The sequence below is a fragment of the Prionailurus bengalensis genome, chromosome D1, assembly GCF_016509475.1.
Source record: "Prionailurus bengalensis isolate Pbe53 chromosome D1, Fcat_Pben_1.1_paternal_pri, whole genome shotgun sequence".
NCBI classification, from domain to species: Eukaryota; Metazoa; Chordata; class Mammalia; order Carnivora; family Felidae; genus Prionailurus; species Prionailurus bengalensis.
Genome location: NC_057346.1, coordinates 104694312 through 104708098, shown reverse-complemented (window position 1 = coordinate 104708098; position 13787 = coordinate 104694312). Strand labels below are relative to the sequence as shown.

At 50.1% G+C, this 13787-nt stretch overlaps 1 protein-coding gene and 1 non-coding gene across 4 annotated transcripts in view; one reads left to right on the top strand and one right to left on the bottom strand.

Moving 5' to 3' along the window:
• The window catches only part of STX3 (syntaxin 3), a 41349-nt gene that overhangs the window by 10701 nt on the left and 16861 nt on the right, over positions 1-13787 (bottom strand). For all 3 annotated transcript variants that reach the window (XM_043581222.1, XM_043581223.1, XM_043581224.1), the window contains exons 3-5: positions 3212-3311; positions 1397-1471; positions 316-383 (exon numbers count right to left, since the gene is read on the bottom strand). In XM_043581222.1, the coding sequence (XP_043437157.1) occupies positions 316-383; positions 1397-1471; positions 3212-3311 (243 nt within the window). The remainder of the gene's footprint in view (positions 1-315; positions 384-1396; positions 1472-3211; positions 3312-13787) is intronic.
• Positions 4447-4531, top strand: TRNAG-UCC. The gene has a single exon. It is a non-coding gene; the product is annotated as a tRNA-Gly (tRNA).

Here is a 13787-nt window from a genome sequence, read left to right as displayed (position 1 = left end):
TCTCTCTCCCTCTCTCTTCAAAATAAACATTTAAGAAAATAAAATAAAGTAAAACAAACTAAAGTAAAATGAAACAAACTAAAGTAAAATAAAACTAAAACAAAACAAAACGAAACAAAACGAAACAAAATGAAACAAAACAAAACAAAATAAAATAAAATAAAATAAAATAAAATAAAATAAAATAAAATAAAATAAAATAAAATAAAATAAAATAAAATAAAATAAAATAAAATAAAATAAAAAAGACTCCACAGCTAAGAACAAAAAAATTAAGACCGGACAAGACAAGCATCAGACCAGGGAAAGTCTTACCTGGGATTTCCGAATCCGAAGGTCTGCCGACGACCGCACGTCATCTTCCTCAATGTGCCTCTCCATACCTGCAGGGCAGAGCAAGGCTATGCCAGCAGCACATTGCCCTCGCCCCCAGGAAGCACGCTGCTCGGTGCCCGGCTCCCCGCGCCTCCTCACACCCAGCGCACCGAGGGGTGCAAGAGACACCTGCGATCTCGAGACGTCAGCTCACGTGTGAGCCGCAGGCCTTCAGGCCACGGCCTTGCCTGTACCAGCTCTCGTCTGACTGTATCTCAGCACAGCGGCTCTCAGCAAGAGTCTCTGTCACCGGGAGACTCGGGCTCACATCCTTGCCCTGCCACCCCCTAGCTGCGGGACTCCGGGGAGGCCACGTTCCCTCTCTTAGTGTTCCTGTTCCCTGGTCTGTAGAACGGAGTAAGGACAATGCCTCCCTCACGGCACCCACGTGCACAGCAAACGAGAACGTGCACCGTGCTTCGCACACTCCCCGGCGACTCCTGGAAGCCGCCCCTAACGACCCCCACCTCCACCCGCGAGGACAGGTGTGTGATTTGTTTAGGGGGGAAGAAATATAAATGCTGCCTCCACCCTCTGACCGACAGTCTGCATTCCCAAACCAACTGGGCGAAAATGCTTTGGGGCCCCAGGGGAACTCCATCTATGACGACGGCCGTACTGAACGAGGGTCTAAACTGAAGGGGTGGGAGGGGGTGGGAGGGCCGTAGACCTGGCCCCCCAAGAAATGTCTGTAGCCGGAAGAATAAAATGTTCTGCACCTAGACAGCGCGGGCATTACTGTTCACATGTACGTAGGGGCTGGGGAAATGGGACCGGTAAAGTCAAGGGACGAAGTGGGAGCGTGGAGTCTCACGGCGACTCGGCCACCGGAAGCATACACCAGTTCTGCTCTCTTTCACCTACTGCCCTGGTTTCGAGATGGGCAGAATTTTTGGGGCAGTGCCCAAGCCACAGGCTGAAGGGGGACGGGTGTATCATCAGGACGCGTTTCGGTCCAGGAGAGCCAGGCCCCGCGGGTAAGAGGGGGGCAGTAGCAGGGGCCGGCTTGTTCCCTTCTTACTCTTCAGTTTGTTCCGCACGTTGTTGGCTCTTTTCTTGATCTCGGTCGTGAGCTGCTCTAGGTCGTCCTTGGTTTCTGGGTAAAACAAAGACAGAATCAGTCAGCAAGACTCCTGGCTTTGTGAGCTATTCCAGGCAACAGAGGAGGTGGGAGCTTTCTCAGAGCAGTCTTTATTTACTGTGAGGTGTTCCCCAGTCATCTGTCACTGGAGTCACAGACAGCTTATTTAAGGGACATTTGCCAGGCACTCTGTCCCAGACCTATATAATAAAAACACCCAGGGTTGGAGCCCTACAATCTGTCTTTTTCACAGGCTTTCCCAAGTAATTCTCTGGCACACAAAAGTATGAGCTTCCTTTTTGAGGAAATCATCTGGTTTATCATGACGGCTTCAGCTCAAAGGTAGGTGAGGGTTTCATGGGACCTCTGAGGAAAAGGGATTTCAACCAAGGTTCATCGGTTTAGGTTCAGACACATATTTATGACATACCTACTATGTGTACGATGCTATTCTAGGATGAATGGAGCAAAGTAAGTATGAGCCATGACTACTCATTGAAGAACCATCCTGGGCGCACCTGGGTGGCTCAGTCAGTTAAGTATCCGACTTTGGCTCAGGTCATGATCTCAGGGTTTGTGAGTTTGAGCCCCATGTCGGGCTCTGCACTGACAGTGTGGAGCCTATTTGGGAGTCTCTGTGCCCCTCCCCTGCTCTCTGCTTTCTCTTTCTCTCTCAAAAATAAACATTGGAAAAAAAAAAAAAACCTTTGGCACCTGCTACAAGCTTAGAACTGAGCTAGATACCCACACATCAGAGAGAAGATATAGATTCTGCCTTCAAGAGGTGCAGGGCCTAATGGGGGACAAGGGACAAATAAAATCAGCCGTTCTAATGTGCAGTGTGGAGTAAGGTGTGAGTTCTGGCCAAGGTGTGCACAGGGTGTTGGTGAAGAGCCTCTAGCACAGTCTGGAGGGATCTGGAAAGGTTTCTAAAGACAGATGATAGTAAGACCGAGTCTTGATGAAGGAGGAAGTGTTCAACAGGCACAAAAGCAGACGAACAGTGGAGTCTCCGGGAGATGGGACCGTATGTAAAAGATGCGAAGAGACAAGAACCATGTGGGGAACAACCGGAGTTGAGTCTGGCTAAAGTGTGGGTGACATGGGGGAGGGTGGCGGGAGAAAAGGGTGCAGAGAAGGGCAGGCCCATGACCGAGACAAGTCCCATGTGCTCTGCTGAAACGTTCCAGCTTTAACCTTCAGGCACCAGAGAGTCACTGAACAGTTCAGAGTGAAATGACAGAGCGTCTGGCTCGTTCCTTGTCCTTAAGGAACCTAAAATACAGCCTGGAACCCTACTGGAAAAACGTGAAAAAGTTTGCCGGGCTGGCGGTAACAGACGGGACTCTCGGGATGGGAGGGACTGAAGTGAGCCTGACCCATTCTGGAACAGCTCAGGGAAAGAAGATGGCCTTGATCTGGCAGGATATGGAAGGGGGCTGGGAAACAGTACCCGCAAAGGCACAGCCATGGGACGGAGATGAGGAACGCGAGAAGCAGGAAGCCTCACCACAGGTCACGAGAGGGACTGGATGGGAGGGGGAGGAGCGTTTGGCCACAAGGATTCAGAGGCCCCGGCCGGCCGCGAAGAGAAGTGCTGGGCCGGGAGGGAAGGGAAAGAGGACACGACGTGTGCATAGTGTGCAGTGTGGGCCGGATGCTCCCCGCCCCTCCCAGGAGAGAGGAAAACAGGGCTGGCTCAGCCCCAATGCCAAGGGCCATCGTCAGGCAACTCAGCTCCGAGTAAACGCTCACTTGGCTCAGGAATCGGTGCGGACAGGATGATACTGTAGAGTTTCTTAGCCTCCTCCACGTGTTCTGAGATCTTGTCTATGTTGAGCCGAGTCTCCTCGATCTGGAATCAAAAAGACAACGGCCTTTGTTGGGAGAGGAAGAACACAGCCACAATTGAGAGGAAAGTTTAGCAGAGGTCTCGGGGGAAAGCTGCCCACCTTCGGGGCTCGTGGGGCAATGTGAGGACTAGAAAGTCTTCTGCCGCCCGGGGAGGACCCCTGGCATGGCCAGATCAACTAACGTCCAGAGCAGTCACCGAAGACCCACACGCCTTGCTCCCGGAGAGGAGCGCGCTGGTCCCCCTGGGATGGGAGGCTGCAGGCCGGAGTCAAGACGGGCCAGGAAAACCCATGACGACAACGAGCCGGAGGACGAGGCCCAACACACATCCCAACAGGCAGACCCGTCAGCCGCCCCCAGAACCAGAAGAGCAGAGAGGGAGGATGGGGGGGGAGGGAAAGGGGAGAAGGAAAGAAAAGCAGTGAACGGAGAGAACGGATGTAGAGAGTGGAGCGGAGAAGAGATGGAGACAGAGAAAGAGACTAAGCACGGCCGCCTCAGGAGACACGGGAGCCCCCCGCGTGTGTGTTCTGCTGGAATGCCTCCTACTAGCTGATTCCCTCAGGTGACCAGCCACAGGCTATTTCTGCACACGACTGAGGTTCCTGATCATGCACAGGGTGCACCACAAAATATTTCCTGTGGCGCTTCATTCCCAGAGAGAGCAGGACCACGAGACGCTCTCAAGATCACATCACTAAGTGCCACCCCAGCTCCTGCAAGGCATCATGGCCCCTGCTGATGCGGGAGCACCAGAGAGGCCTCCTCTGTCCACACCCACCAGGTCTAGCCACCAGGCTTCCAGAAGGTGGGGCCTGTCAGCACTACGACAGTTAAGAAACCTCGTAAAATACCACCCGGTAGGATCTTAACATCAGCGATACCATAAAATGCAACTTGGCGTGTGCTGTCCAGTATGCTTTTCCTCTGGCAAATAATTCACTCGTTTTTGAAATCCTGGTCATTAATCTCCAGATTAAATAGAAAATGGGAAAAACAAAAGTGGACTTCTCTAACCCTCAAATCAGCGCTTTTGCCAACAGAGCTGTGGACTCTGCCCCTCTACAAATATACCGGTCTTGATGAACTGCAGTTTGAGAGTGGAATCACTTGCTAAAAGATATAGACTAAGGGGCGCCTGGGTGGCTCAGTCGGTTAAGCGTCCGACTTCCGCTCGGGTCATGATCTTGCCGTTTGTGGGTTCGAGCCCCACGTCGGGCTCTGTGCTGACAGCTGGGAGCCTGGAGCCTGCTTCGGATTCTGTGTCTCCCTCTCTCTCTCTGCCCCACCCCTGCTCACACTCTGTCTCTCTCAAGAATAAACAAACATTAAAAAAAAAAAATGTAGAATAAAACGTCAATGTAATCGTATCATCAGGGTATAAATCCAAACCCTAGGGGCGCCTGGGTGGTGCAGTCGGTTGAGCGTCCGACTTCAGCCAGGTCATGATCTCACAGTCCGTGAGTTCGAGCCCCACATCAGGCTCTGTGCTGACAGCTCGGAGCCTGGAGCCTGTTTCGGATTCTGTGTCTCCCTCTCTCTGACCCTCCCCCGTTCATGCTCTGTCTCTCTCTGTCTCAAAAATAAATAAATGTTAAAAAAAAAAAAATTAAAAAAAAAAAATCCAAACCCTAGTAGCTACCCACATTTCTGTGAAGCACTTTAACAGCTGGCAAACCATCCATGGTAGCACGGAGGACCATCATTCACACGAAGAACGTAAAGGTTAAAGAGGTCATAGGTCACAGGTGATGGTTGGGTGGGTGTTCAAACACGGATGTTTGGATGTTGGAGCTCTCCAGACTCCAACTGGGATGCTCTCTGCTTTACATCTAAGACTTGATCTTTTGACTTTCTGTTCTGTTCCACTTCTAGCAGAATCCCAGACCTACCCAGCTCCACAAAGGGCCCGTGCTACTACTTGGGAATGCTGACGGGCTCCAGAAGTGTAGCCACCTCAGAATCAGGCCCTTGGGTGAAGCCAGAAATTCCCACCTTACCCTTCCCTTCATCTCTCACATCAAAACCATGTTCATCAAACCACATTCCCATTTCCATCTCGTGACTGTCTTGCCAAAGGAATTTCACTACATCAAACAGGACTGAGAAAAAAGGCTCTCTAGGATAAAATGCACAAACCACTTTAAAAAGGGTTTAATAGGGGCGCCTGGGTGGTGCAGGTCATGATCCGTGGTTTGTGGGTTCGGGCCCCCCGTCGGGCTCTGTGCTGATGGCTCGGAGCCTGGAGCCTGCTTCTGATATCGTGTCTCCTTCTGTCTCTGCTGCTCCCCCACTCGTGCTCTGTCTCTCAAAATCAAAAAATAAATAACATTTAAAAATAAAAAGGGTTTAACACATTTTAACGGTTAACAGACTGTAAGTCCTTGGATTTTGCATGTTCACTGAATTCGCTGTCTTAGAAAATATATTCCGGAATATTATTTCATAAAGTGGAAGAGCATCTAGACCTGAATTTTGGTCAATGGTAGAAAGACAAGATAGGAAGCTGTCAGCTGCCAGGCCTCAAGTTCAGAGTCACTCCAGACATCTGAAGACTGGGCGGTAGGTGGCCTATCCGACCCTGTGGATGAGAGAGCCAGGCCCTGGCTGCTCCATCCCCAACCTGCCTGTGGGACTTCCCAGCCCGGGGAGCACGGGCACCTGCTCCCACCTCCTCCCTCCTCCACCCAGTGCAGCTGGCTGCCGTCTTCCTCAATCCTCCCCAACCCCACCATCTGGAGGCATTTCAGGGACTCTGATTTAGTACTCCAGTAACTTAGCCAATTCCCCAAATAATCACAGCACCCATCTAGGACTCCAGGATGGGCAAATGGCCAATCACAAAGCTTTCTTCTTTTTCTGAACTCCGGGTCTTTGTTTTTCCTTGGAAGCGCTGGTCTTGCTCCAAGGTGACTTTCTGGGTATTTCATGGTGGCAGCTGCGTGCAATTAATTTCCTGGAGTGCCTTTGCCAGATAACCGAAGAATCATGGCGGGAGGGAGGAACCTAGTATGAGATCTTTTATGAATCTAAGACTCAAGGGCTGTTTGTGTTTCTTCGGGGTTGTTTTAAATATCCTGACATTGCCTTACACAAGGATCTGAACTGATTTAACAAATACACGTGTCAGAAACAAGTTCCTTCAACAGCACTTCTGTGAGGTTGCCAACCACTAGCTCCTTTTCGTGCCTGAGAATACAGCAGCTCATAGGACAGGAACTCCCTCAAGGACGTGCTTCAGAAAGAGGTAGAACCAGGCATCTGTTGGACACCAAACCCTGTCTCGTGAACCAGATATAAAGGCGCAAGGACCACCAATGGGAAGCTCCTCTCTACCTTCTCTCCCGAGTCCCTGCATGCTGAGCCTGTGTCAGGCTAATGCCCACGGTCCACTCCCTGTCTTGGGAGACTGCCTTTCCCTGGGATCACATGCCGTATTCCTTCGTTCTCTAACCAAGGCTCCCTATTAGAGAGCATTATACACTAAGAGCACCCAAGAAATGTTGCTGACTGAGGGAACCAACCGGAAAGTGGTGGTTTTTTAATCACCATGCTCAATTTGCGGCCACTACCTCCTCGGTCAGTGCCCGCTTACTGCAGGTTACATTTTAAAATGTATTTTTCAATGATTTGTCAGTAATGTGGCCACCCAGGCAGTATAGCTCAGAAAATGTTATAATCAGGGTGCCTGGGAGGCTCTGTCAGTTAATCGTCTGACTCTCGATTTCGGCTCAGGTCATGATCTCTCCATTCATGGGATTGAGCCCCTCGTCAGGCTCTGCGCTGACAGTGCGGAGCCTGCTTGGGATTCTCTCTCCCTCTGTCTCTCTGCCCCTCCCCATTCATGCTCTTGTCTCTCTCTCTCTCAGAAAATAAAGGAAGAAAGAAAGAGAAAGAGAAAGAAGGAAAGAAAAAGAAAAGAAAAGAAAAGAAAAGAAAAGAAAGAAAATAAAGGAAAGAGAACAGAAAAGAAAAAAGCAAAGGAAGAAAATGTTAGAATCAAACAGGCCAGGGTCAAGTTTCAGCTCCACCTCCCAGCAGTTTTATGACCTTGAACAATCAATCCGCTCACCCCCCACACGCCCCCAGCTCTGGTTCTTGCATCTGTGAAACTGAGGATTATCATATGTCCCACTTCCTAGAGTTAGAAACCTAGATTTCAGACTAAGTTCCCCCTCCTCCCATGATTCTTTGGTTATCTGGCAAATGCACAAAAGAAAACTAATTGCATGTAGCTGCCACCATGAAACACCCAGAAAGTCACCTTAGAGGAAGACCAGTGCTTCCAAAGAAAAACAAAAACACAGAGTATTTTTGTGGGGATAAGATGAGACAATACGCATCAAGCACTTAACACAAAGTACGTGCACACTAAGTACGCCGATAATGAGAATCCCAGGAAAGCCAGCAAATGCTGCCCGCTTACTATGGGCCAGGTGTGCCGCTGTGCCTTCACAAGCACGTCTCACTTACGCCCCACAGCAGTCCCCAATGTTAACAACACGCCCCATGATGCTGTCAGCAGCCACCCAAGGAGATCAAGTAGGACAGCCAGTCAACCACCCTTTTGGGTGTTGCCTCGGGGAACCAACAATGATTTCTATATTATACTACGCACTACTGTCTAACTGAAAGGAGGGAGTTATTTTCAAGGCATGAATGGCTTCTTCCTTCTGGACCTAAGTACCCGGCGGAATCCAATTCGATCACAGAAAGCAAAGAAAGTCCTACTTTAGAGAAGTGGCAGATTACCGAGGGGGAGGGAGGAAGGCTTTGTCCATTCCACTTAAGAATGAGTCTCTGCCTCCCCTAAGCTCCCATATACTTTGTACCTCTAGTTAGGCATTAATTAACTCCTGCATATTTATTTATGCGCCACCCCGTTAAGGTGACAAAGTAAAGGGATTGTAAGGGTCAAATGACTCCTCCTTTTCACAATTCATACACCTTGACTGTTCCCCAAAACTAATAGAATCCCGAACAGTCTCTGTGTCACAAGTTCCCAGCCACATCCTTGTTCATTTGTTTGCGTCTTTGCTCTGGAAAACAAATACACACTCCGGCAAGAAAGAAGGGGCAGAGATGTCTCAGTCCAAGCAACAGAAGTCAAGTGCGTCAAGGGTTTTACGGAGACTAGTGACAAAGCAGTGGAACATCCCATTCACGAATGAAAAGAAATGAACAATCTCAGAGTTATACTGACCAGTGAAAACCAGTATTCTCAGACAATAATCTCAAATCCATTAAGTGCATTTGGGCTTTGCATCACTGAAAACTTGGTCAGGAAAACAACAACCTATCTATCTCGTTATGTCAGCCAAAATAAGAGAACATGGGGAATTCTTTCCACGGGGACAGGAGGGCCAGGAAGCCAAGCAGAGGATGGTGAGGCACTCTGGAAATGACCAAGAGTGGGGTCACCAGGGCCCAAGGCCAGGGCCCCTCTGATGGGAGCCGGACCACAGTGGAGTTGCCCAGCAGAACAGGCCCCATGGAGACAGGGTCTACCCAGCAAAAGTTGAGCCCATGGAGAAGACATGTCTGGGGAGGAAAACCAGGGCCTCCTCCCTCCTCCTAGAGTCTTCCGCCAGCGTGTCCCCTACATCAAACACACCAAAGCCAGCTGGCAAGGGAACATGGGGAATGAGTTCCCTGCAGTCCCGAGCAGAGCACAGGAAGGGTGGGGGACGGGCCTGAGAGCAGACGAGCAGTGACTGGCAAGAGCTTCGTGCTGCCTAACGAAGGAACCCAGACTCACGGAACCAACCAGCCCACCTACCCACCAAATACTCCACCTGAAGAAGGAATGAGAGAGTTCTTAACCTGTTGGATTTGACTCGATGCCTCGCCTTCCATGTGTTGTTCACTTTGAGGGTCTTTGTTCTAACAAAAATCAAGCCTACGCAGAAGGGTCTCTGCTTTCACAGCTGCTCCCCTCCCAGTTCATCTAAGCAGGCACTGCCCCGCCCCCCGAGGCGCCACAACACCTTGATCGCACACTCTCACCTGTCCCAGCCCTGACTCAGTGCCCTCGAGGGCTGGGACCACGTCTCTTTCCTGGCCACTGGCCACGCATGGGGCGCCACTGACTGTAAGGTTGCTGAATGAGTAAATAAATGAATACAAGTAACTTCAGGAGACAAGCATGCTTCATCTACAACGGCAAACCAGTCTCACAGAATTGTTTTTTTAAACACCTCCCCCCCACCCAAAAAACCCCTCAAAAACTTTATAATAGCATTTTCTGAAACGTAACCATTCATCCTTGCTAATAGAAGTTACAAGTCAGAAAGGGCTCTGTGAAAAACTAAATGCAGAGATGAGCCAGGTAAGCGAGTTTCTTTATTGCAGGACTTCTCAGAGTCTTTAATAAGTAAATGTGCATTTTAAATCCCCAAGGGTGGAAAAGAGTATAAAGCATCTTTCAGTTATATTTGCTCACCGGAGCCTTCTGGCATCTCATATACCATCGATGACAGTGCTTTGATGCACCTAATAGCCAGCCCCGGCCCCCACCCTTTCTTGTTAACAGAACTCTGATTTTGCTTGGGGAGCAATGTTGCCGGGCCCAGGCAATGAATCATGATCACTTCTACGCCAATCCTCGCAACCCTGTCCCTTTGCTAAGTGCTCACTTTCCTGGTGTCCCTCCCAGCTAGGAGTGGCCGTGACCATGTGATCTGTTGTTGGTCAATGGGCCACAAGGGGAAGTCAGCTTAGAGCATTTGTGTGGTTTTCCTGCCTGATAAAAGAATTCGGGGACATCTCTGGCTTCCCCCTTTCGTACTTTGTGCGATACGGGTACATGGTGGTGTCATCAGGGGCTGTGGCTCTGGCCCTTTCAAAGCCTGGCACAAATTCTTCAATGGCCCTCCCACTGAGAGGGGGTATCTATGTAACGCTCTCTTGAACCTGGCAGGCTTGTGTCTGTTTCAACATCAGAGCACACAAGTGACGTCCCACATGCCTTCCACAGCTGGAATCTCGTGTGGGGGCCTTGTGCCTCCACGTGACACCCCGGTGATCCTGGGCTGGCCATGCTAAGAAGCCCGAGTCACAGAAACAAGTCAACATAGGCGCTCCAACTGAGGGTCTCTCCAGAACTTTTCCCTGAGTCACCAGACGTTTCAATAAAGAACTCTCTATAAGGTTCCAGCGTCCAGCTGCTCAAGTCTTCCCGGCTAAGTCCCCAGAAACTGCGGAGCAAAACTCACCCACCTCCACTGTGCCCTGTGCCCGAATTTCTAGCCCACAGAATCTGTCCTCACTACACAATGGGGGTCTTACAGCCCTCAAGGTTGGGGTGAATCATCATACAGCAGTAGGTCATCAGAACAGACTCCACTCTCAATGCCAAGGGAAAAGCCAAGAGGCTCACAGAGCTGCTGACCTAGAGCCCCACCACCTCCGACCCACCACACCGCGCTGTCGACTTCTTCACACGTGAAATGATTACACACCTTTACCGCTTGTGCCACGGACACTCAAAAGCATCCCTGGATGATACACCCTGCCAGCTGCCAGGGCCCCAGCCAACTGGCTCGTCTTTTCATTTCTGGCCTTTCCTGCCTTCCATGAACTGCCACCAGAATGATTTTCCTACAACACACCCTGATCCCCGCATTTCCTTGCTTAGCACCTTCAAAGCCCCCCCCCCCACCCCGTCTACCCTGCAGCATTTCATAAGCAGCATTTCATAACCATAGACGCAAAAGAATCATCTGAACGGACTTCCTCAAAATCCAAAAGCCTAAGCCATTGCAGGCCCTCTGTGCGGGGCATGCAGATGTGTGAAAGGCTCCCCAGGTGATTCTGAGAAGCAGGTCTAGGTAGGAACCACTGAGGCCTTCCCTCACCTTACCTCTCCCCGATCCTCCAGGCAGAATTTAACACTTCCCCTTCTGTGCTCCCAGAGGACCTTATTGACATTGCTACAATCATGACTTTCTACACATTTCTGTCATCCTCGCCAGATAAAGAGACACCAGAGGGCAAAGGACTCCGCCCCACACAATGCTGTTCGCCCCAGCACTGAACACGCTGTGTGGAAGACAGTAAACACTTGTGTATTTTGCTGAATGCATGAATCAATATAAATAATAAGCCCCTGGGGCGCCTAGGTGGCTCAGTCGGTTAAGTGTCCAACTTCAGCTCAGGTCATGATCTCACGGTCCATGAGTTCGAGCCCCGCGTCGGGCTCTGGGCTGATGGCTCAGAGCCTGGAGCCTGCTTCCGATTCGGTGTCTCCCTCTCTCTCTGCCCCTCACCCGTTCATGCTCTGTCTCTCTCTGTCTCAAAAATAAATAAACGTTTAAAAAAACATTTTTTTTTTTTTAAAATAATCAATAAGCCCCTAATGTTTCTGCCTCGGAAAATTTGTCCTCTCTTCCAAACAGCGCAAAGAAAATACAGGTGACCACAAACTAGACAATAACCTGAGGTTTATCATTTACTAGACCCCCTGGCTTAATCCTCCAAGGCCTGAAAACCCAAGGGCCAATTCATTCCCATAACAGCCAAGAAGCTGGAAAAGCCATCTGGGTCTTAAACAGCGCAGCACACATTTTGAAATCATCCTGATCCCATGACTTCACCTGCCCCTTGCACACACCTCTCTGACCGGCTTGTGATTCACACAATCAGTCCTCAACAAACAGCCACTGGGACCTGCTTGCTGGAACAAGTCCAAACAGCAGGTTTGCCACAAGAGTGCCTTCCCAAGCAGTCTATTTAGTCGTGTTCAGCAGGATGCCCTCAGTGTGCTCCCCAGCTGCATGAAGGGAGAGCCCCCCTCACTTCCCCAAACCCCCAGGCCCTGGCATGTGCTCTATCCCACTTTCAAGGCTATTTCCAGACCCTATTCCCTAACACATCAGGAACAGAACAGTGATGACAGCTAACACTGACTGGAGACATACTGTGCCAGGTACATCCATGTACTTTCTTGATTTATCTTCATAATAAATACCCAGCAGGTAACACTGCTATTCCTGTCTTAGAGGGAGCTGGGGTTCAGAGTAGTGAAACGGCTCTTCCAAAGTTATACTGCTGGTAATGGCAGAGCTGAGATCAGGACCAGAACTCATGGGCGCCCAGAGCTTGGGTGGCCTCTTTCTGTGTCCACGGCCTCTTGCCTCTCTGAGACATTATTACCCTCCTGGGGCTCCGTCACATGGAAAGCCGGGCAGTAACATTTACCTAAGCCGACACGGAGCACTTTCTGAGTGTCGGCTCCTTTACTCCCTAACACACCTGTGAGCTGAAGATGCTACTCCCCATATCACAGATAAGCTCACGGAGACCAAGGGGAGCCAAGGAATGTGCCCGAGATCACAGCTAGTGGCAGACGAGGAGCTCCATTTCAAAGATGATGGTCTTTCCACCCCACCGTGCAGTCCTCTTCTCCACCCCAAATATGATAGGGTTTGGGATTTTTTCCCCTAAATGACAGAAAAGCATCTGACAAAGACGCGAAGAAAAACAAAAAACAAAAAAACAAATAGCCCTTGAGATCTTGTTAAGGCTCCAAAAATAACTATCCAGCCAGCACTTTTCTGTTTAAAAACACTTTCCAGGGGCACCTGGGTGGCTCAGTTAAGTGTCGATTCTTGATTTTGGCTCAGGTCATGATCTCACAGCTCATGCACGGGTGCAGAGAGCCTGCTTGGGATTCTCTCTCCCTCTGCCCTCCCCATCACACATACTCATGCTCACTCACTCTCTCTCTCTCAAAATAAATTTAAAAAAATGCTTTCCAGATGTGTGATCCTCGTGTTATCTTCACAACAACCTTGAAAGGTTAGTACTAACATTCCCAGTTTGCAGAGCAAGAATTAGAGGCCCAGGTGGGGTAAATGACTTAACCAAAGTCAACCGCTATTAAATGCATGAGGATGAATTGAGAGCATGTCCTGGAGGCACATCACCTTCCCACTTGGCAGGGGATACTGCCCTTCAGAGACCCTCCTGCTGGGTTAGGAGAAGAGGCAGAAGACCGTAATTGGCGAAGCTGCCTTATCTTAGGGAAGAAGTCCCTTAACGTATCTGGTCATCCAAGGCAAGATCGGAGGGCAAGCGACAGTGGCATCCAACAACTCCTGAAGTCCTCCCCACCACTGAGAAGACGTTCTCTTTCCATGATCCACACCTGGAACAAGCTCTGGCCTCTCAAAACTCCGCGCTCTTCGGTCTCACCACGACTTCTTGGCCAAAAGGACGGACCCACCCATGAAGAGCGTGGGGAACCGTGGACTGTTCACAGCCCAATTCCCACTCAGGCCCACACGTACGCCAGTCTGCTCCTACACCGGCTACCCACTCCACCAGAGGAGCTGCCATGAACCGCCAGGCCCCGCAAGCTAGAGCGTGACTTTCCACATCCACAATCTCGAGACGGGAGGTGCCCACATTCCTCCTGCAGAAACAATATGGCGCCTCTTGTCTTCTTTCCAAAAAAAATAAAAAGCCTAAATAAAGA